This window comes from Ixodes scapularis, unplaced genomic scaffold (genome assembly GCF_016920785.2).
Source record: "Ixodes scapularis isolate PalLabHiFi unplaced genomic scaffold, ASM1692078v2 PGA_scaffold12__126_contigs__length_90152505, whole genome shotgun sequence".
NCBI lineage: Eukaryota > Metazoa > Arthropoda > Arachnida > Ixodida > Ixodidae > Ixodes > Ixodes scapularis.
The window spans coordinates 9,022,308-9,046,490 of NW_024609838.1; the positions used below are offsets into that span (position 1 = coordinate 9,022,308).

The window sequence follows — 24,183 nt, forward strand, 5'->3', positions numbered from 1 at the left end:
CGACCGTGCAACAAATATCGCTTTCGGGTCTTTCGTTTTTCAATTTTCAACTTTATTCTTTCTCCCCAGGGGAGAGGGGAAGGGGCAAATAAAAAAAAAAAAGCACTTTCCTCGCTTGACATACTTTATCCTCCCCGCACATTGTGGGGGAAAAATACGACTGTTTTGTTCTAAAAAAGTCTAGAAGTGGTATTTCTTTGTGTGTTGCGGCTTGCCGAGGATCGACGGGATGCTTTGTATTGGATGACACGCGTTGAAATCAATTTCCATACTCGTGTCGTTTTGGTTAGTCGAACTAATTCTGTGCACGATGAAGTCGGTCAGACAACCGGAGCATCTTTGCTGACCCCGCCCTCAAACGGCGCCTTTCTCTGTCCCAGAGCAGGGGGCTCTTAGCAAAGCCGCACTCACCTGATTGACGGTGCAGGTGGCAATGGCCAGGCACAGCATGCGCTGGGTCTTCTGGCACAATTCGGCAACCAGCTCGTCTTTGCAGTTCACCAGGTGCAGATGGCGCATGACGGTCTCGACCGCCTCCTCCGCCTCCTCCCCGTCTAGCTTTCGCAGCTGCAACGCAACCAGAAAAAAGAAAAGAATGAAAGACGTTTACAATCCCTTGAAATGCTGAATTAGAGCGCAACTCTTGAGAAGAAGGAGGGGAGGCTACGGGAAAGAGGGTATGCCCTTCCTCCTCTTCTCTCCTCCTCCCTCCTCTTACTCTCAATATCCTTCCCCACTCTTCTTTCCCTCTTCCCTCGTGACGTCACTCGTGACATCACTAGTGAAGGCCTCGTGAAGGTTGTGACCTCACGAGTGAAAATCACGTGAAGTGCGTGACTTTCACGTGACCTGCACGAGGGGCCTTCATGACATCACTCGTGAGCTAGAGTGACCCTCGTGACGTCATTATTGAAAACGTCCCATAATTCAACGCGCAGTTACGCCGACGGCGACGGCGACGGCGACGCCGCTTAAGACGAAAACGGGCGCCTAAGAGTTACGTTCTAGAAAGAAACGCAACACCGGTTGCATACGCCACTTGGTGGGCTTGATGCATTCAAAGTCGCGACAGAGGCGTGGGCACCGAACACGTCCGGGTTCAGGGACCGGTGCTTACGCTGGCGAAGAACAGCAAGTGTTCTTTCACGGTCAGGTCGCTGAACAGGATGATCTCGGAGGAACAGTAGCTGAAGAACTCCCAGCACTTGCTCGGATTGTTGACCACGTCGAAGTTGCAGATGTAGACGTTGCCGGAACTTGGTACGGCCGTTCCTGGAAAGGAAATCTGTTGTCTGCATGCTACGGTATCTAGATCAAACGGATATTCACGGGTGTGTTTCAATCGTTGGGACAAAGGCAGAAGCGTGAATGATTGTGCCCCTTACGTGTTTTCAAGGAAACGGAATTTTGTGAATCGTATTATGATCACGGGATTTCACTGCCGCGAGCTTTCGGGTCAAGAACGCGAGTACGATTTGTTTGTTCCATATATTATAGCTTGGAGAACAGAAAGCAATACAAGCACGATATGCTCTTAAACTTCGCTTTTAGCTTTTAGCACAGAGACCACAACGTCGTGCAGTCCGGCGTTGAAAGCTTGCACTTCAAGTCTCACTTAGGTTCTATTTATAAGTGGATCGATGCTTGGCGTTGATCCTCAAACAGCGGATCCGCCCATGGGAGTGAATAGGTGTGATATCATACCTATTCACTCCCATGAGTTCATCTCGCAAGTGTATTTTTTCTTTTCTTTTTCTCTCGTGCTCATGCATCGCATATGAGGCCTTCTACAGGTGCCACAGTGCACACAAAAAAAGAAAAGAAAATCATCGAGTGATACAATAATGTGGTAGCTGATGGCACACACCAGTGATGATCTTGAGCAAGGTCTTATGTCCGCTGTTCTCCGGACCAAGGAACACTGTGATCTGATTGTTGAAGACGGTCAAGTTCACTCTGTCCAGTGGGTACGAAGAATTTGTCGTCTCCTAGAAAGACCAAACACGCACAATTTACTTTTTTTTTCACAAGAGAATTACACTATACAATGATTTTGACGTTACTAGTATAGACAATATTTTAAGATTTCACCACGGTAATCGTTTTTTATAGATGCGCAGAATTGACATCACCGTAAAAATGCCAAGTGATGATGCCCTTCGACCGTTTAGACAAAGAACGTTCCTGCAATCCCTCAGTAATTACGTGTAATGAAAAGTGCGTTAAGAGCCCTGGGCTTCAATGGGGACACTTGGCCAAGAGGTCGCCGAGTACTTCAACCGCCATGATTGGCTGACGTCAAAGTGAAGCGCGGCGCCAACCAATCACGGCCGCCGAAATCCTCGCCCGACTTGTTCGCCAAGTGTCCAGATTAGAAGCACAGATTAGCCGTCGTAATGCTCGTGACAAGTTTCCGTCTAGCAAAGATGCATCCCGACTTTGCAAGCATAATTGAGTTTCAGCTGTCTATACATTTACGAAATTGATTTAGCTTTATCACTAAAATAAATTAATTTCAAATTTCTTTTTTTTTTCTTTCAGAAAAGGTATAAAATTTACAGCATTTCCCTAGTAGCACCTCACGCGGGTAGCGACCCTTTTGCAATCTCGCATAAGATTTGGAGACTCAATCGCTGCCTCGGCTTCAACGAGAGTACTCCATTTTTGTTTCTATGGTTAGCGCCTTTTCTTAGCCCTGGGTGTCGTTACAATAGAGGGTTTTAGTAGAGCATTGCGATAACTCCGATACCGGTACCGACACTCCGGCGACGCCTTTGCGCATGTTATCGTGTGGTTACTTGGTGTCGTTATCGGAGTTAACAGAAGCCGAACAGCTAAACCTCTCTCTAGTCTCCGACTTCACGCTTTGTGCGGGGAGCGGTGTCTAGCCTCGCATGTTCAAAACCACAACCGTATGCTCTTTTCCGAGCAAAAAATTCCGAAGCCATTTACACAAAAAATAACACTGTCCGGATAGTGCCACACAATGAGGCTAAGTGCCGAGACACTGAGGGAGAGGAGCAGACGAGAGAGGACTTCAGAACGCCGAGCTCTGATTGGAAGGATTAGTGGGTAGACCTAAAGCTGTAGCTGCCTTTGCCTACACTGCAGTCGTCGAACGCGTTAAGACGCGGAACGCCGGCGTCCAGCGTTTGGCTCTTGTTTTTTAGCGCGTTCGACGAGGGCATGCAGTGGAGACGAAGAGAGTTCGCTTTAGATATACCCACTAATTGCTCCAATCACATCTCGGCGTTCCGACATCACCTCTGGTCTCCTCCTGTACCTCAGTCCTCGGAGAAAAGAGAACGGCACGTAACAACGAACGTCAGAAAACAAGACGCGCGCCGTGTCAATGAGCAGTCTTGAAGATTACTCTGGCACCTAGTCCGGTCACCACGGTCAATGGAGGAAAAGCATTCAAAAAGTGCTATGTATGAGGTGTGTATATACAGGAATGCTAGGCAGCTTTTTTGTTCTCCTCTTTACCTTGGACACATTGATAATATGAATGATGGGCTCCGATGCTTTGGGATCTTGTTCGTAAATGTTGGGATCGGTAGTCTGCATCTCATTACGGATGTTCCACTTGCGGTATGGGAACCAGTAATCCACCTGCGGGGAGAAGAAATACTTAACAGGTAAAAAGGGCGTAAAAAGTCTCGAAAACTGCCTAAAACAAGTGAGAAACAAAAAAGACGCAGAGCGTTTGTATTTTGTAATACCCCCTCCCCTCCTTGGTGAACAAATTCCCATAAACGTGTCCAGTAAACATAAGAAAGCATAATGAAAGTGGTTTTTCTTTAATTTGTGATTGCGCAGGAACCTGGAGACGGAGGCAGCAGACGGTCGTCGGTAGTCGCGAATCAAAATAAGGTGAACAGCACTCCGCGAGAGAAGATAAAGAAACGTCTATTTTACGAGCCTGTCATGTTTGGACTTTCTCAGCCAAAATCTCTCTTGTTCGCGCCCACCACCGGAACCTAATCTTCAGTGGCGTACCAACTTGCTTTGGAAGGGGGGGGGGGGGGGGGGGGCAAAACGCATGCCATGCCCCTCCCCCCTCTGAGAGCCGGGGGAGGGGCAAGTGCCCCCCTTGCCCCCCCCGCGGTTGGCACGCCCATGCTAATCTTCCTCTTCTTTCAACCTGTCTCTCGCCCTCACCCGCACGAGCGCTGTCAGTTCACTTATTCGCTAGGTCACACGAGCAAAGAAAAAATACGTAAACAAAGAAATAAACACAAAAAATGTGGGTCCTGCTTCTGCGTACAGCCACGGCAACAGCGGGACCAATTTTCGCACCTCCCCACCAAGTATATTTTTCAGACCTAAATTTCAAAAACTAATATAACATGCCTCAACATAAAACGCGTACGCATTCCCTTCACACTCGATGTGAGGTGTTGACATCAATACGTAAAAAAAAAGTAAAAAAAAAATATTGACTTCACCGATACAATTTGTGCACAAGTAAGATGATCCTTACTGTGCCCGCCAAGGCTCTAACGGTTGTACACTCACAACTAATTTCAACGCACCCAAAGTACAACCGCGTCCTCTCCCGCCAAAAAAAAAAAAAAAAATCACTTAGGCTAGCGTGCAAACTCAATGCTTCAAATATACATCAAACACTATAAACTCACTCGTGAAAGCCAAAAGAAATTACGTATACCTACCTAACTGACGTAAATCTTTTCACGATTGAGCCCGTTCCAAATAGAGTAGGATAATACAGAACATAAAGCGCGTCGCCAAAAGTTGACTTACCAACATAACTCGCCTAAACTGAAGGAAACTTAAAATCGGACTCCCGTGAAATGCAAAAAAGGTTCGTCGCAACGCATTAGCATTGCCTAACGGCCTCCTGCTTTTCGTTCTTGCTTTTCAATATCCTATAGGAAAGTCCTTCTCCTGTGCCCCGTTTGTGTTCGATGCTACTCTAGTGCTGGGACAATCCGGTCGACCGCGCCAGTGAAGATGTTTGATTCTTCTTTTGCTTGTGATTGCGCCGGGACCTGGAGACGCAGGCAGCTGCTGGTCGCCGATGGTCGAAATCGCAATAAGGTATAAACGTGACGACCGCGTCGCTGCAAACTGATGGAGAGTCTAGATTGAAGACGGGCTCATCTCCATCGAAGTGATTGCAATTGGATGGTGGATGCCTCCCGCGGAGATTGATCGCAAGTGCGCCTACGCTGCGTTTTCCTGTGGCGAGGAGGAAAGCAGGTGGAAAGGCGGAGACGTTAGCAGACGATCGGCGCTTTTGCTACCTCTTCGCAGCTTGTATTGCAAATGCGATCCATTGCCCACGTGACCTCAATCAAGCAGTTGAAACCTCTCCGCAACACAGGCTCTGTAGAAACTCACGACTACGTCGTATTTTGCATTAATTCCGCATATAATTGGAAGTTAGTTCAATGTAGAAATTAAAAGTTTTGGCTAGATGGCGCAAGCCGCCGCCCAATTAAAAAGGTTCGGCCGTATCCACCTACCCAGTGCTGAAAGATTTTTTTTTTTTTACAGAAACATTATTAATAGTAATTAACGTGACCAAAACACTCAGTTGGGAAACTCGCCCTTCAACCCTGTCCTCTCGCGTCCACCGAGTCCAAACTAAATACGACCACAGCGCCGCCTTTTATCTACAAGTCAAAATATGAGAGTTGATTTATCTATAAGTTGCTGCGAAATGGCACTGCGAGATGGCGCCACCGGACCTTCCGCGACTCGCCCTGAGCCATACGTGCAGCCCGTGAAAACCGTGCAGTTCCCGGAGTGGCCGCTGCAGGAGAAATGGCGGCGTTGGGCGTTGCGATCGCCTTCAGTTCGGTTCTAGAGTACGGATCGGAGCTATGTTTTCAAGGCGGGCTCTATGGCAGTTTCCCAACTGAGTTGTTTTAGTAACGTTGACAGTAATTTAAGAATCAACTAATTGCTCACCGATAATAGGAAGTAGAAACTCTTGGGTACGCCATAATTCCAGGGAGCGACGTTGTCCAGATACCAGACGAAGAAAAAGAGGACCATGCAAGCGTTGAGACTGATCAGCACCAGCTCGCCCACACTCACATTGTCCATCGTGGTGCTCTTGTCGAAGAAGTGCTTCCATGATATGGATACACCTGTGAGGAAAAGCGTGTTGTTCCGAGTAATGGGAATTGTTCTCAGTAATATCGTACTTAATGGTATTCAATTTAATTCACGATACACTGTCTACTGGCTCCTCCGGTGAAATTGACAGCACTAGCGGCTAGAACAGAAAGCTGTGGCAGCAGGTTCGCTCCCTGTAGCCTTCCAAAGCGGATCAGATATGAACAGCGCCAGGCGGTCAAAAGACGAAGCCGTGAAAGTCTAGGTTCAAAAACATGTCATGAAAATCGCTGGCGCTCCGCTTCCTTCCTGGCCGCAGCCGTCGTCACGAACCGATGCAGCCAATCAAGGGGCGCCAAAAGGGCATCGTCTCAACACTCATTCGTGGGTTCTAGGTTATAGGTGGCGCAAGTTACCACCCGTTATAAAGTATACAGCTGTTAGCATCCATTCATTCATGCTATCACCGGCTAACTCTAGCGCTAGGGCCAATCCTATCACTGCCGCCCACTCATTCCTTTCTGCGCATACGATTGCGTTGACACTACTCTTTTCTTTTTCTTTCCCAACGTCTTTTCCATGTTCAATGTCCTGCATAAACAGCTGGCTAAAGACCTAGTGCTGGATCGGTCCACCATATCTTACAAGGTCTACAACGTAGCACGCGTCTTGTGCATTGGCCATTTGTCATGATTTGAATTCTAAAAACAAGAAATACAGCCCCAGAAACTGCAGAAACCCTTATAATACTTCATAAAACTTCATTTTAAGTATTTTGCGCGGTGTTGATGTGTGCGTACGTCCAAAAATATTACTCTAGAAGGAACAGCTTCAGGACAGAGCTTATAGCTTCCGGCTTCAACACACGTATGATTTATCGTATCGTTTCTGTAATCTGCGGTTCCGTCTTTGCGCTCGCTTCATTACTAGGTTCCCGTTTATGTAGACGCTTTGCAGCAGCTGTGCGATGGCGCCTCCATAATCGACCTTCCATAATTGTTTCCTTTTCCGTTTACATCGTTATTATCATAGCAAGCCAGGTTATTGCCATCGTAGATTCTATTTTGTCCTTCTCCTCAGCATTGAGCTTTGTGGAGGCTGGTCAATACCCCTTTCAGTGGCTCGGTACCTCCGTGAGACAAGAGAAGGTCAGCAATGGCGGCTGTAATCTGGCGCGTATGCAAAGCGTCTATGGAATCACTGGTGTTAAATTCTTCTATTCTTTGAAAAGTCTATTGTATAGAATGTTCTTGTTCCCAGAGTGCTTGCTCACCGTACTTCTCGAAGCGCTCGATGACCCGAAAGCACCAGTGCAAGAACATGACGGGAGAGAGGCTGGTGGCCATCTTGCGGCCCCTAGGCACCAGATAGTAGCCGACACCGAAAACTTGCTGGAGCCACAGGTAGGGTGCCAGGGACAGCAAGGTCCAGTACACAACGGCCGCGGCAAACGAGACGCAGACTACGTAGAAAGAAAGGAAGAACCGCGGTAAAAACTGCTCAGGGACCATTTTGAGTGTTGCCAGAGCGAAAAGGCCTGTTCACATGGTACCGTCTGCTTACATTGCGCCAAGTTTTGGAAGGATTATGTCGGCTTACGTTGAAAGTTACTGCGAAATCCGTTGACATAAGAAAGAAAGGATGCCCCGGTGATTTGTGACGAAACGCAAGGAAACGTACGCAAACTCTCCTATGTGAACGGATCTTAGCGATTCAAATATAGGTCATGTCTCGTGGTTCTTCGGCTTTCAATTTCGAACAACCCATAACACTTACGTGAAACATGACGCCACGCGTGAAATGAAAGTGATTAAAACGCGCAATAAGAATTCAAGATTGCCGCATGTCACAAATAAGTTCACTTTATAAAGTAATTCATTAGCCTTAAAAATTGAAAAAAATTAAATAGAATTCAAACCCGTTTAAAAAGAGTTTTCTATCGCGTTCCACTCTTAGAGGCAAAGCTTCAGCGTCCTCCTGTAATTTCTGACATGAACTCGTAAGAGTACCGGAAACTGCAGCGCGTCAGCCTTGAGCGGTTCCTGCGGTCCCCTTTACGCGTGGTACCAAGGATCGCGTGAGACAACAAATAAAAAGAAAACGATCCGCCATTTTCTATTTCCCAGGAAAAAAAAAAGTTATGTTGTTGTTACACTAAACATTGTTCAAGTCAGTCCCGCCCCAATATTTACGAGAAAGGAGCGCTCTGCTATTTGAGTCCATGAGTCAGCGGACTGAAATTGTATTTTATTTCTATTGCAGTGACATTTCAGACAATTTCAGAGAGGACAATTCAAATGAACCGACTCGGTTCACTTCAACAAGTCACGTGACGAGCTTCAATTGATGTCACGGTATACCAATAAAAAAAAACTGGATTTGTTTTTTTCGCAGTGTAGAGCTGGAAGAAACGTTTTTTTTTTTTTTTTTTTTCGTAGTCATCGGTCCCGGCGTGGTTATTGCTGCATCTGTTAAATTAATTTGCACAGCGCGCAAGCGACACTTCGGGCTAAACCTTCGCCAAAATTACCTGGATGACACCTGACATCCATTTCAATCGTTAAAATAAACTTCCGAATCGTTTTCATGGTCCCCTTAATTCGTCAGTAATCATAAATGCACCATCAGTGCCTCTGCACTCAAAATCACATCAAAGGACACAAACTTCCATGCAAATTCATATTACAACCTATAAAAATACCAAAAACACAAAATTCATTAAAAAAAAAAAAAAACGTAGCCGGCAGAGTTTATATATATATTTTTTTTTTACTCGTCAACTTCCCTAAGAAAACGACTTCCACAATTCCAGTCCAATGTTGTTTTACGAAATAGTGGGTCGGCATTCGACTGTTTGCCGTGAACGATATACGCTTCATGGTGTGAAGTCCATGTCAAAGAACCTCGCTGCCAACACGCGCTCAGCTACTTCTTTCTGTAGCCAGGCCAATTCCACCTAGAAGAAAATTCCTGCCTGTGACGTCATCGTGAGTGGATACCCGACCCGGCCCAAGCAGAAAACGCGCTGAAGCGCGTATCGTGGACCCACTAGTGATGACGTTTGGGGGAGAAAGGCCGAGGCCTTGTTTTTCTATATGTGGCATTTTCGACGGCGCCCTTACCGTTCCAAAGGAAGACGGAGAGCAGCATAGCGTGCAGGATGGTGAGCAGGCCGAACAGCATGAGCACGGCAATGACCAGCGTGCTGTCGGCGTAGAAGAGGAACGTGGTGCCCCTCTGGTTGTAGATGCCGAAGAGCATCACGTACATCACGGTCAGGGACAGGGCCACCACGAACACGCCCTCGGCCAAGTGGCCCAACCAGTAGAAGCCGTCGCCAAGTCCCGCCCGCCGCAGCATCCCCTGCGCGCGCCCCATGCGACCTTAATCTTAAAGGGACACTGACAGGGTATTTATGCTCGCCAAGGTTCTTATTGCTACCTGACATATGTGAGCCTAACTACTCGGAACACGATTTCCGGCCCCCTTGAAATTCTTTTTCTTTTCTCCCAATAACCGCCGATCGACAACTGGCCACATTATGGGTCATCAAAGGCACACACTCAAGGCTAGAAATATACAAGAACCCTGATATCCCTTGTTGTGGCTTGTAAAAAGCTGCAAATACGTTGACTGAAAGAGAAAAAAAAAAAGTTGCAAAGCGTCACTTCTGGTAACTTTCTACTCTTCTGTAGTTCTCCATTCTCCCCAGTTCAGTTTTGGTATCGGTCTCGCCCAGTTGCGTTTTTTTTTTTACTTTATTAAAATTATACGTGATGCTGTAGCAAAATAGTGATTGGGCTGTCTTCTAAAACCATAATAAATCGCCTGGCAAAAAAAAAAAAGCGATTGTCTTGTATACTTTTTGTCCTTGTCTTTGTCGCGCTATTTTATATGTTGAACTTAAAAAAACGGGGGTGTCAGTGACCATGAAATTATTTTTCAACTTCTTCTGGCTGACCGTTATGGATCCCTTGGGAGGGTAAAGTTCGTACCCTTATCGCAATTTTATAGGGTGCAATATGATTAATTGGGCGGCAAAAAAGTTAGTCCCGAAAAGGACCAATGTAAGGGAGTGAAAAGCAAAATAGAGTGAATTCAGCTGTTACCCCTATGGGAGTTCCTTCTCAGAGAAAAAAAAAAAACAAAACTCACTCCTTAGCTACTCCCCCCAAAGAACCAACCACTACTCCCTTTTTTTTTAGGAGTGTTACCAAAGCGAAATGGGAAATCACGTCGTCGCAACCTAGTATTCCATCAAACGCGATGACGCCAAGTTTCCACCGTACATTTTGAGAATACCAAGAAAATCGAGATTCGCAAGTGATAACAAGTGACATCATGGCACTCATTGGCCACCAACTCGAATCCAAAAATTCATCGACCGATCGATCGTTGACGAGCGAGTACGTCCGAGTGACGCGGTGCGCGTGTCCAATGCATCAGCTGGGGTCGGCTGACGTGCTGCGGCACGCCGGATGCATCACAGTGAAAAGTCGGAGAGATTTCTAAGGTAAGCAGGTGAGAAATAGTCAGCTATATTTTCAAAATTTCGTGCTGAAAAGCAAACTTTTCACTTTCTGCCCTCTTTTTTTTTTGACCCACTAAACGAAACGCACTTAGAAAATATTATTTTAAAATTATTTATCCCAGTACAAAATTAATTTCATGGCCACGTTGAAGAAAAAGGTCAGCTTTAGATACTAAGCTTAGTCTTCAAAGCCCGCTTACACGCTTACATTTGCTTACGACCTAGAGCTTGCGATTTCTTATTACAAGAGGGCACACTGGGAAGCTGGCACCATCTATGAGGTGACCCTGAAGTTGCCTTTCACTGAAACCAAGGTTCCGCGGTATTTGCGATATGAAATGTACGTACTGTCTATGAGAACTGGGCATTTATGACATTGTCAAAATGTTTTTGAACCAAAAAAACGTAAATGAAATAACAAAATTTGATAATGAAAAACTCAAACTGCGTTCTCGATTCCGGATTTCAAATAAATAAACCGGGCTGGCCTTCAATATTGATTGACTAGAAATTTTCAATGTAAAAATGTGTCCTAACACATCTAATTAAAAAATTACTTAGTGAATCTGTTCATTAATTACTCCTCTGTTAGTTGCATTCCCTATTGAACATAATGTCCGGCTGGCCGTATATACATAACGCAGTTGAGCGAACCGCAATTGTGTAGCTTTTACTTTTTCTTTTTCTTAATTTCTACTTGATAAAAAGAAAAAGAGCTCCTTATCATTACCACTTAACCGTTTCACCTTATAAATTGGCGTTGTGCAACTATAAATAGAGTCAGCCTTAAACCGGCGAGTCACGGGACATGGACCCGTGCGCATGCATTTGCGGGGTGTATACCTTCATCCCGGAGCGCTTCTCTCTGACCAGGGTGACCACAACGACGCCGAAGGGAACGAAGAAGCCGATGGCGAACCTCAGCGCCGTCAGGCTGAGGGTTTGTTCTTCGGACTTCCGGGAACCGTAAAAGAGCCGAGGGTACGGGAGCCTCTGCAGCTCCACCTGCAGAGAACAGACACTTGCTCCAACGTCCCTCCACCAGATACACAAACCCGGACTAAAATCCAGAGTTCCTAGACACCACCAATTTTTTTCATTTGTTCTCCCTCTCTCTCCCTTTTTTAAGTTAAACGGTTAAACCTTTCCGAACTCACTTATTACCTACAACTTGGATATTCAAAATTAAGGCACAAAAGATAATAATATATGATCTCACAATTCAGATCTTTGTTCAATCCTTTCTTTAAGTAAGTGGCAGAAAGAAAAAAGAAAGAAAAAGAAAAAGACATTCGAAGGCAACAATAAAAATACCAGCAATAACCAGTAACATTTATTCATTGCAATAAAACCCACACAAAAAACAAACAAAAAAGAAGCGTGGGAACTTTTGAGATTGCAGCACTTCTGAAATTGGATTTCTCCACTCAGGGTTCAAAAAGACAAGAAGAAAGATAGATACCCAGTAGTCCCTGTCAATTCAAGAAAATGAAGGCGTGGCGCCTGGCGTTTTCTTAAGCTCTTAGTGACAACAGCGAAACTAATTACAAGTATATGGCCATTAAACACACAGAAACATATAAGATGGCATGAGCCCTTACGACTTCAATGCGTTCTATTCACGCTGGTAAAACTTATTTTCACTAATCCTCTACGAACTGCCTCAATTTTTGATTGGTGATATTCTAACCCCCAACCCCTATTCGTACATTTTCATTTTTTTTATTTGTTGGTCCGAGACCAAAATGCCCCATAAAACCACCAAAATAATTTTGTAGAAAAAACTTGGAGGACGCTTAAGCTTCGCCTTTAAGAGTGGAATGCGATAGCGTTCTCGGTCGCCGTTTGCAAAGCCTTCTCATATAAACCCGAGTTCGTTCCCAAGCCCTGCAAGCGCGTGTGCGTGGCCTAGTCGGTAGCGCCACGTTTCACATGACGTCACACGTGGATGGGACATCATGACTTTATCGAACGGGGTCGCTAAACTCGTCAAACACAAAGTTTGCGCCAAAGTTCATGGAGCGTACTGATTGGGATCTCGCGACGATGGCTTCACGCGGGACAAGATGTCAATCATTCAAACTCTCTCGATGCTCAACTTCGAGCGAGATTGTATAACACGAAGTCGTAGCGAGCTTCACCGGAGCGCGCGCGAGCAACACCGTGGGGCCAGGCGATTGAACGGCGGCACTGATAACGTCGCTCCCGCATGTCCCTACATCCCTACGCCGCGTTAGAATCAATAATACGTAATTGTACGTACCTAGGCGGTCTGTAAATACTCTGAACTTTCTCGTCGGAAGATCGTTGTTTGTGGAAGTTATTGGTGACGACAAAGTGACGTTTCACAACTTTGGGAAGGAGTTATTTGAGGCCAAAATCTTCGCTTCGGAATCTGGGCGAAGATTGAACTTTGTGATATTTTGGAGTCGCGCTCGATGTACGCGGCTTTAGAGCTCATCTTCCGGAACTGTCAACAACTCTATCGGGGTCACCCTGGGGCCATGTGTGGACTGACGTCGGTAGTGTTTGAAAAAAGAGGGGGCGACGAGGGATGGCCAGAGAGAACCTAAGGAAGCGAAAAAAAAGGTACGACCAACACACACACACACACTTAAACACACACACACATTCACAGACAAAAATAGGAGTCCGGAAGGGCCGTAGAAACTGTTTGGGAGAGAGGGAAAGAGGGGGGTGGGTGATGGTAGTGAGGAAGGGGAATATCCCTTCCCCCGAATTTTTATAATGCAGCTCTCAAGCGCCCGTTTCGGACTTGAGCGACGTCGCCGTTGGCATAACCGCGCGTGTTACATTATGGGACGTTTCCCCGCTAAATTTAGCGGGGAAATTGACGTCCCGTGACCTCAACACCAAGTCAGTTTGCCCGCTAAATGGGAGGGGAGCAGGAGAGGACGAGGGGAGGGTACGGAAAAAAGTGGAAGGGATTACCCTTCCTCTCCTCCTCCTCAAGAGCTGCGCTCTAATTCGACGTTACAGAGTACTGCAAACGTATTTCTTTTTAGAGCGCAGCTCTTAGAGGCCCGTTCCCGGCTTGAGCGGCGTCGGCCTGGGCGTCGCCGTCGGCGTAACCGCAACCCTCGTAACCCTCGTGAGGGTTACGAGGGTTACGAGGGTTAATCTCATGAGGGTTACCCTCACGAGGATCACGAGGGCCACGAGGGTTACTTACCCTCGTAACCCTCACGAGGGTTACGAGGGTTAGTTACCCTCAAAAGGATTACCTTCACGAGGGTTACCCTCACGAGGGTTACTTACCCTCGTAACCCTCACGACGGTTACGAGGGTTAGTTACCCTTAAAAGGGTTACCTTCACGAGGGTTACCCTCAAAAAGGTTACCTTCACGAGGGTTACCCTCACGAGGGTCACGAGGGTTATGAGAGTTTCCCTCACGAGGGTCATGAGAGTTACCCTCACGAGGGTCACGAGAGTTACCCTCACGAGGGTCACGAGAGTTGCCCTCAGAAGGGTTACTAGGGTTACCCTCACGAGGGTCACGATGGTTACCCAGGTCACGTGACCCCCCGTTGACGTCATAGCCACTAATGACGTCATCAGTGACGTCACTGATGACGTCACCGGCATCCGCATCGTCATCGTCACTGATGACGTCATCAGTGACGTCACTGATGACGTCACCGGCATCCGCATCGTCATCATCATCATCACTGATGGCGTCATCAGTCAAGTCACTGATAACGTCATCGACATCGTCACGTGGCCCCAGGTCACGTGACCCTCCGACGTCACGTGACGCCCCAAGGTCACGTGACTCCAACAAGGTCACGTGGTCACGTGACCCCCCGCCCCCCGAGGTCACTTGACCCACCCCCCAGTACCCTGCCCTCCTCCTCCTCAAGAGCTGCGCTCTAATTCGGCGTTACAGGGAGTTGTAAACGGCTTTCATATTTTTTTTTATTATTATAACTCTCTGAAATGCTATGGTCACGGGCTGGGGCGATAACCCCCCTCCCCCTCCCCCTTACACCTTTATGCCCCTTGCCCCCTCTTTCGACGCCACTGGGGGGGGGGGGGGGGGAGTGACTCTATCCCTGTCCTCCTGTTTCGATGATTCTGCTAGAGGCGTTCCAACTGAGCGATGACGAGGCACAGCGTGCAATTTTCGAAATAATGGTTCTGGAGATTCTGGAATTAAAACTGTTCGCGTTCCATGAACTCACAAGCGGCCATGACAGACTTGCAAGCGAGAGGCTCGTGCCAAGGCTCGTTGTATGCAGGCGCGTTCAGTGACGTCCTTTTATAGTCCCTTGACGTCAGGGTCAAGATTATCATTTGTGAACGACAAATTTGATGGTGCCTGTTCAAGTCGACGGTGACAAGTTTGGTTCTGTACGATGAAAGCTTGGTGTCTTCGCGTTCTCGAAACATCACCGTCAATAGTGACAACTTTACATTACTCTTATTTCTGTTAAAGAACGCATAATTAATCCCAGTTTGGCTAATCTTTGAAAGTCTACCATTAAATACTTTTATCCCGCCGATGGAAGAGACAACCGCCCGGAAGTGAAATCCGTCCGAAAATGGACAATGCTACTTGGCTTGTGACCTAGCTACACTTTGATCAAAAAGCCGAAAAAAAAAAAAAATAAAAGGAACGACAGAGACGCTCTTTAGTAAATGCTGCTTTATCGGCGCAAATCAGAACGATATCAGACTATCGACTTCGATGGTGTTGATTTTAGAATGCAATTACACAAGCCTTCATTATACAGACAATCAAACATGTCGGTTACAGCTGATAATCTTTGTCGTGACGTCACGCGTTTAAGCCACGGCTGTCTCGGCGCGCTCTCTCGTGCTGGTCTTGTTCGGCGCCTGGGGAGTGGTAGGGATTTTTCGCCCCTTAAATGAAAAATGTCACGAAGATACACAAATTTTCGGGTTTGTGAGAAACGCAAAATTCGCGGAAATTTTTCGGCTCCTCCCCCCTCTATGTCATAACCCAAAGAAAGTCGTGTTTGACGAGTTTAGCGACCCAGCTATGTTTGGCGGGAAGCTTTTTCGCTGAATTTGGAGGGGAAATTTTCTGCCAAATTTTACAAGAAAATGTTCCGCTAAAATTAGCGAAAATTTTTTCGTCACATGTAGCGGGTCCATAGGGTCATGACGTCACAGACACGTGTGACGTCACAGGCGACGTCACACGTGGCTGTGGGCGTTGCATTCTGGGATTCTAAGGTCCCACCGACGCCGACGCCAGATTTTCTGTGACACGAACTCCTAAACGCTATCGCGTTAAAACTTATCATAGTCGTTGACATTCTAAGAAACCGACTTCCGCCGGGTTGGCCTCGCGTGCGACGAGGTGTTATCAAAGACACAAAGCTGGCGCTCAAGGCTGTATTCTTACTCTATTCTACCCTATTCTTAACCTGTCAACGATAATAAGTGTGAGACTCGTTTGATGTCTCAAGGATACTAATAATTGTTTTTTTTTTATATACTTCGAAGCCCCTCCTTATTTATATAAATCAAAATAAGCACGTCCTAGATACTTCCCCGGCGTCGTTAGCCGTGTCAAAAATGCGTCATCGCGAAATTTGCCTTCGTTTCCTCGATCCTGTTGGACGGACTTACGAACTCACGTGTCGGGTGGCGTTCTTTTGCCGAGACTCGGCGATTATGTCTATGAACGCCGATTCCAAGGCGTACTGCAGCGGAAGGAGGATGGCTGCAGCAGGAAATAAAAACAAAAAAACAAAAAACACTAATGAGCGGTACCTTTTTTTTCAATGAGCGTTTTTATGTTTCATGTAGGTTTCTATTACTTATTGCAGATATCAGCGTTAAGCAATATTAAATGTAAGCGAATATTATTTCAACGGTTCTCACAGATAAAAAAAGAAAACAGAAAATATATGATCCACCATTTGATTGTTTTGAATTTTTTTTTACTCGGTAAATAGTGTTGCATATTCAATGATTGAGCAGATTTAGGTCATGCTCAAGTCCTCAACTTTCTGGGCTTATGTGATCGAATAACCGAAAAAGGAAAATGTGTTGCTCATTGCTCACTGCCTTATTCTTTCTTTGTTTGGTTAAATTCCAACATTTCCTTACAGATTTTTTATTCGTGTTTTCGGTTTTGAGAAGCCTCGATTTATTTTGAGCGAAATAAAATTTTGCCAAATATAAACGCCGAAAGCTCAGACCCCTATCTATTTGTCACGTTCGACAAACCACCCTTTTTTCGGTGCGGAGTCAAACGTGTACGCAGCGCTGATTAGAGTTTTTAAAACCAATACTTTTTCTTCCTTTACTGCACTGAAAAAAAGGATAGCATTAGGTACGTAACTTTGAAGACAAAAAACGGCCTTCCACATCTTCTGCACACCCTGAACGATAGCTACACACTCTGTTGTCTGAGCACACCACTTAATCCCAAGACGCCCTAAAGTCTCTAGAAAATCTGAGAGACGCAGTACATGTGGCGTAAAAATAAAAACCACACGAGCAGTTTCTCTAAAACACTCCTAGATAATGATGGCAAAGGACATAATGTGCCGTTTTCGGAGAAAGAGAAATTCTGTTTGAAGGCAATCGCAAAACATATTCGAACCTAACTTGACTGACGCGCCGTCCCGTGGCAGGGCACGACGAAACGCGAACCAAAGAGCACTTAATTTTATTTTGCAGCTCTAGAGTCTTCTGCAACACAAGGCTGTAGTATTCTGAGTTGAGCGGTCGTACGGCGCGAATTCTGAACCAGAGAAGCGCGTGCCCCACACGCAGTGTCGCGTGCTCAGCTCGTGCATGCTAGTGTCGCTTTGGAACAGTTGACCCTGAGATTCGGAATAAACAAGTCAACAGTCACCGGTGTCCTTCCTCGCCCTCGGCGGGGTCCGCGCGGACGCGGGCCCCCGCCGCTACCGGGTCGCCTTCGCGGATGAGCCCGACTTCTACTCCCCGACCACGACGACGACTGCGGCAGCAACTGCCGCTCCTTTCCCTACATTGGCAAGGCAAGACATCGCCACCACCGGCATTCAAGGCCATCCACGTAGCCTTGCGCCGGTACCCCACATCACCTCTCGGACCAACCACCTCACTACCAACATCGGCCACTTCCGAAAATACAACATGGCGACGAGGATGGGATTCCAAAAGGGCAACGACAGTTTTAAGGCAAGCACTGCGTCCCGGTCGCATAGTTGGCATGAACCGGCGCATCTTGGACGTTTCTTTCTTCGCAGCCTTGCGGCGTTTCGTTATGACTGTTCGGGCCAGTCGAGCTAGCGTTTGGTTTTTCTCCTTTTGTCTGTTTATTTTCGTGCGGCCTACTTCGAGCCAGGTTGTACTCGTTTCTCCGAACCAGAGCGTCTCGGAACTCCTGTACGCCTAACGTTTCGAACGCCGAGTTCATTTTTTTTTAGCTTTACTCGTTTGTTTTTTTTGGACGCAGCGCGTTCCTGAATCAATGTTCCAGGCAAGAAATAAGCCCTGAGAGAGTTAGCTGGTCTTGCGAGACAGCATTTTGTTTTCGGTTCCGTCCGCCCTGCGATGACGTGAACATTGTTCCAGGCGAGAAATAAGCCCTGGCCGAGCAGCTGGCCTTCAGAGGCAGCAATTTTTTTTCATCCCGTCCGCCCTGCGATGACGTGGACTTTCTTCAAATCTTTTGTTTTTGTGTTGTACGCTCAAGGCTGAGGTCCGGAGGATTCAGAAGTGTAGCGTAATTATGCTCAAGCTGTTTTTTTTTTATCGTCGTGATGCTCCGACGCCGATCCAAGTCAGTGCCCAAGATGGCCGCAAGCTCCTGCCTCCCGACATGACTGTTTGAAAGATGGCCACCCGCCTTTACTGACACTTCGCCAAGATGAAAGAGTGCAGCGCCTGGTTTTCCTATGAGGCCCGGTTTTCTGCTGCATCTCATGTTCCTGCAGCGCCTGGTTCCCCTGCAAAGCCTGGGTATTCTGCTGCATATGACTTTCACGACACAATTTAAGAGAAAACACGCGCCTGCACGCGCAAAGAGATTTCAGCTAAAGCCACCTTGCGTTGTGCTTCGCTTTCGCTGGTGAGCAGCCACGTTCCTTGGCACCGCCGTATGCGGAAGAATTAGCATCTCTTGCGTTCAAGACGTGTGGTGCCAGTAATAGGCTTAGCTTTCCTAGAGAGTTTTGAGTTCGACTATCAAAGTAACAAAGTTTTGAGAACAATAACGCTTGAACATTGTCAACGAACTAACATGCGCATGCATGAGCCGGCGTTTTCTTCAAATTTGAGTGAACCTATCGAAATGAAACTTCCTTTTCACCGGACTTGATTTTTTACTTCTTGGGTCTTCATTACGAAACCAGAGTCGTGTTTTTGTAGTACTTAGCTTTTGTTTTAGAAAATGTTAAAATATTAAGAAAGGGAGAATAGGGGCTTGCTTCATAGTACTTTGTGTTCTTTGTTTCGCTTCTTATTCTCCCATTGTGTTTGTTTAAAAATATATTAAGAAAGGGAGAATGTAGTATTCTGAGTTGAGCGGTCGTACGGCGCGAATTCTGAACCAGAGAAGCGCGTGCCCCACACGCAGTGTCGCGTGCTCAGCTCGTGCATGCTAGTGTCGCTTTGGAACAGTTGACCCTGAGATTCGGAATAAACAAGTCAACAGTCACCGGTGTCCTTCCTCGCCCTCGGCGGGGTCCGCGCGGACGCGGGCCCCCGCCGCTACCGGGTCGCCTTCGCGGATGAGCCCGACTTCTACTCCCCGACCACGACGACGACTGCGGCAGCAACTGCCGCTCCTTTCCCTACATTGGCAAGGCAAGACATCGCCACCACCGGCATTCAAGGCCATCCACGTAGCCTTGCGCCGGTACCCCACATCACCTCTCGGACCAACCACCTCACTACCAACATCGGCCACTTCCGAAAATACAATAAAGGCCCTCAGCAACTGCTCCGCTTTCAGAAGGCGCCCCTTGGCTTTCGGCATAGCCTCCTATATATACTGACAAAGCCTGACAGATCGCCACGAGAAGCGGCCTTGGAAGTGGAAAAAGTGGAGCGACAGACAACGGATGAGGATAGAGCCACGTGACTGGCGCCCCGCTGCGGTGAGACGCCGAAACACGCTTCTCCCGAGCGAAGAAGCATGTTTGGTGTCCTCGCCGCTGCAAAAGCTGTGCGCTGACGTCCAGGTTCCTCGAGAAATGCTCTGTGCTACCAAATCCTCGCGTTCTAAATCTGCGACCGGACACTCTATGGCTCCGTCGTCGAACTGCCACACTTCGTGAGTATAGAGGAGGCTATGCTTTCGGCGTGTTTGGGCCTCACGTGCGCTCAAGTCTTATGGAAGGAGGAAAGTTCGTTGCGGAGGCATCTACCGCTGACCTTAAGTTGCAACGGACAAATAATGACCCGCAATGCGAGGACGGTATTAATGAAGGCAAGTGGCGGAGACTCACTCATCTCTCCGAATCTGCCGATGTCCCTGGGGCCGGGGATGAGGAGATGGCGTTTGTACTGGAGCTGGAGGTCGAAGGTGCCGAAGGGGGCTCGCACCGCGTACGACAGGCTGCTGCTGCTGCCGTTGGTGTCGTTGTCACGCGCTTCGAACTGGACACCCAGCAGCAAGCGGGTGCCGTTCTCCCGTCTCCGGAGGTACGCGTCCAACGCCGTCGAGTTCGCCAGAGGCACGGGATCTGCGAACCAGAGTTTGTGTCCCGGGCTGACGGTCTCCACGGGCAGCGCTGAGTCTCGACGTGGACAGCGCCAACCGGGCTGAGTGCCTCAGGATTTGGTACGGTCACGTGTCTAGTGGTCACAATTGTACAACATGGTGGCAGCCAGGTGGGAGTCACTTTTGCCTGGTGAACGGGATGCCAGTCTATCATAAGCCCCTCTACCTCGTTGATGATTCCTCACTGTTTGTATCGTCACCTGTGTGCGTGTATTATTTCGTATTTATGGCTTTTTGCAGACGCGGTATCGTCATCTGCGACAATCAAGAGCAATACATCACGGCCACTTTCGTCATCGTGCGTGGTCTCCAAAGAGGAAATAATGGGAAATGTGTCGATGAATCCAGGGGCGGATTTAGAGGGGAGGTCCGGATGTCCTGACCCCCCCCCCCCCCCCCTTGATTTTTACATATGTAAAATTTAGGGCGTAAAACAAGGGAGAAGGGGAGGAGGTTCCTAAACATATGGTACGCTGACCAACACCTGACCCCCCTCTCAGGAAATTCCTGCATCCGCCCCTGGATGAATCTACGAGCACGTACCACGTGACAACAAGCGTCGTAATGCGTTCCACGCGGCAACGTGTTGTTCCAGAACAAATCTGATTTGATACATCTCGTGTCGGTGCATTAATAGGAGAGACAGAAAACGTCAGAAAGACAAGGAGAGGCGGTGAAGTGATTAGCATACCCGACCGGATATAGGGAGGCCCGGAATTGAAATACCGGCTCCGCCAAAGATCGTCTTTCGGCATCTTCGTAGACTAATTGTTTCATTCGAACAAGTACGGTTCATCCGTGCGCACATTTTCGATCACTCTCTATAAATGACTTGTACGTGACGTCGTCGCTCCGTACCAATGTCCTTCTTGCCGAGACAAACAAATTCAGTGGTGCGAAAAACGTGCCGCCGAAGGTAGCGTCCCGGTCCTTCACAATTGCCGCTGATCTGACGTCACTGCAAGTCATGCGCGACATCAGAGTGTATGACGTCACACATGGCTTGCACTAGCTGAATCCATGTGTGACATCAATGTAGCGTCTGCGTATGCGCAGTGCCCACAGCAGCGCCACCCCGGTGGCGTGACGTCAAAGAGTCTCGCTCTGTGACGTCAGTAAAATGGTGCGTTTTATTTGAACAAAGTGGAAGCGGAAAAACAAATCACGGGGTCTTTTATGTTATCTCTAAGACGACTTGAAGGCGAAAGCCCAAGCATCGATGCATTAAAGACACACTCCTCTTAATGTGTTGAGTCATCTCTCTTAACATGCTGAGTCATCCGTCTCAATGTGCTGAGTCATCGACTTATTAATTCTTCTCAATTCACTTTAGTTCACCTTAATTCACTATAATTCCTCTTAATTAGCTGTGTCGTCCTTCTTAATTAGCTCTCATTACTCTTGCTGCTCTCTAATCCCTCTTAGTTCGCTTTAACTCCCTTTTATTTCACATTGACTCCTCTTAATTCGCTTCATAGTCCTCCTTAATTCTATTGATTACTCTTACTTCCCTTAATTACTTTTAATTGACTTTATGTCCTCTTAATTCACTTTGATTCCTCTTCATTGGATTTTTCATTCTTCTTAGTTTCATTCCCTCCAGTTCGCCTGAATGGCCACGTAAACGTTTTGGTACTTTTCGTGTTGTCGAGGTGTTTTCGCTCAAGAACTTTGAAGGTCGACTGAACGATGACACATACAGGGCTCTTTCCCTAAAAGACGAGAGAGGGTAGGTTCAGTATACGCACCCAAGTCGCCCAGCCGGTCGCAGGCCCTCCGAACGACTTCGCCGAAAGGGTTCGAGGGAGGCGAGAAGGCGAGGCGTCCTCTGGGCGTCGACCCATTGCGCTGCCCCCAGAGGTCCGTGGGCTTGGTCATGTCGAAGGATCGCTCCTTGTTGGGGCTGGCGGCGAACGGGGCCACCGACTCCTCCCAGACGCCGTACTGCAGGACCACCATCGCGAGCACCTGGAGCAGCGTGCCCGCCCAGTGCCGTCGGATGCGGTTCATGTACACGTGCTTCCAGAGGACCAGCCTGAACTGGTTCCAGTGGTTCTCCATCGGCTACGCTCCGTGTTGCGAATTTCCTGAGAGAAAGAGTATTGGGTAGAGTTGTGCATTTATGCACGAGTAACATATGGAAATGTCCTTGAACGTCGAAATGTCTACAAAATAAAGCCCCTTTCGCGTTTTTCTTTTCGAGTAACGATTCACGGAAACCTAAACCTCTACGCGAATGTCACACAGGAGGTATTGATAAAATGCGAACATGTAAGTACATGACGCAACCTAGATAAACAAAAATTTCCCGAATTTCCACCAAGCTTAAAAAACAAACAAAAAATATGGCTGCTTGTTGCAATAATTTCGGGGACAAAAATTGTGACCGAGAAATGCAATTTGCTTTTCCTGCTTGCTGATTTTCTTTTTTTCATTGAAATAAATGTTACATTCACCCGCATGGAATTTCTTTGTTTGACTGCCGTGAACGTCGCTTCATACGTATAACTAGATTTTCGTTTCTATCCTCTCATCCATGGCAACGTTATCAAATTCCGCATTCTATCACCAGCGTAATCGGGCGGAAAAACAGGGTTTCGCTTTCTCGGTCGGACCTCGAAGGTAGTGTCAGATGGACAACCTACGAGGCATTGAAATCACGAATAGCGCGAAGGACAGAGATCGACCGCCTGTAGCATAGTCCCGTCTGCTTGTTCCACGGCAGACAATACCGGCAAGTTCCAGCTACGGAGCCGCCGCCCTTGTGGCCACCTCTCGAAACACCACTCGGGTGACTGATTTCGTTTGTCTAGAGTCGGAGAAAGTAAAAGCGGTGCTAATGAACATATAAAGTTAAATCAATTATTAGCACAGACAGGACAGATACTAAGCGTCGCCAGCGCGCTTTTAAATAGAGGTCCCGTGACCTCTATATTTATTTTCCAGTTGAGTGAGACGACATTTCTTGCACACGATCGGGTCGAGCGCTTCCTTTCCCCAGAAGCAACGCGATAGGTCTTGCTTGGGGTGGTGATCACGTCGTTGACGATAACCAAGCAGAGAACTACACATTTCTTTCACTTTACACGTTGCTGGCGTCCACCACCGGCACTGCGGAATGATCACCCTCCTGACCGCCATGTTGGCGTGATCAGCGTCCCTCCTATACTCGCTGGAACTGGCGCATAAGCTTAAACACCCGATTCGGCCTTCGTTTTCTGCGGTCCCCACCAGCACATGTTCTCTCTCAGTTTGTCAAATAGTCCCAAGTACTTGACCTCACTTTAGCGTTCCATAGTCCTACTTCGTTTCGTAATATACGTTCCGACCGCAGCCTAGGATCAAAAAAAGCCAATCAAATAGGGCCAAAGTGCGTCGTCATGGCCCTCGTCGTCTTTGGGTGTTTGCTATGTGGAGCGCAAGTCCGTCTGCTCCTTTTGCAGTGGTTGTGGTGACGTCAGAATGCTGAGCTCTGATTGGCTATGATTGAAGGACAAAGGGTAGACGTTAAAGCAAGCTAGCTGCCCTCGAGGTTTACCCACTGTCCTTCCCTCAGAAGAGCCAACAAGAGCTCGTCGTCTTTCTGACGTCATCACAACCCCCGCAAAAGGGGGCAGACGGACTTGCGCTACGTATAGCATGCAGAGCGAACGCTGGAGACGAAGTCGCCTCCTCTCCAGCGTTTGCTCTGCTTAAGTGACAAGAGGTGGGAGTAGCCTCCACTTTAACTCTTAACCTGTCACCGACTAGATCACCGGCTCAAATAATCACACTCAAAAAAGATCGTGGTTCGTGGGGACGATCGCCATGACGATACGTTTTCGGAGCTGCTGGATTGGCCTCATCGAG

The 24,183-nt window shown here is 47.6% G+C and overlaps 1 protein-coding gene across 1 annotated transcript; it reads right to left on the reverse strand.

The window, feature by feature from the left end:
• Positions 1-295: 295 nt before the first annotated feature.
• LOC115315628 (retinal-specific phospholipid-transporting ATPase ABCA4) lies at positions 296-22,395 on the reverse strand. Its single transcript, XM_042289314.1, has 11 exons — positions 22,083-22,395; positions 20,060-20,296; positions 11,462-11,694; positions 9,210-9,450; positions 7,361-7,549; positions 5,938-6,119; positions 3,487-3,612; positions 1,868-1,988; positions 1,118-1,272; positions 412-567; positions 296-301 (listed from the first exon to the last, which is right to left on the reverse strand). The coding sequence occupies exons 1-11, from the start codon at positions 22,393-22,395 to the stop codon at positions 296-298; spliced, it is 1,959 nt and encodes a 652-aa protein (XP_042145248.1).
• Between the last annotated feature and the right edge of the window lie 1,788 nt (positions 22,396-24,183).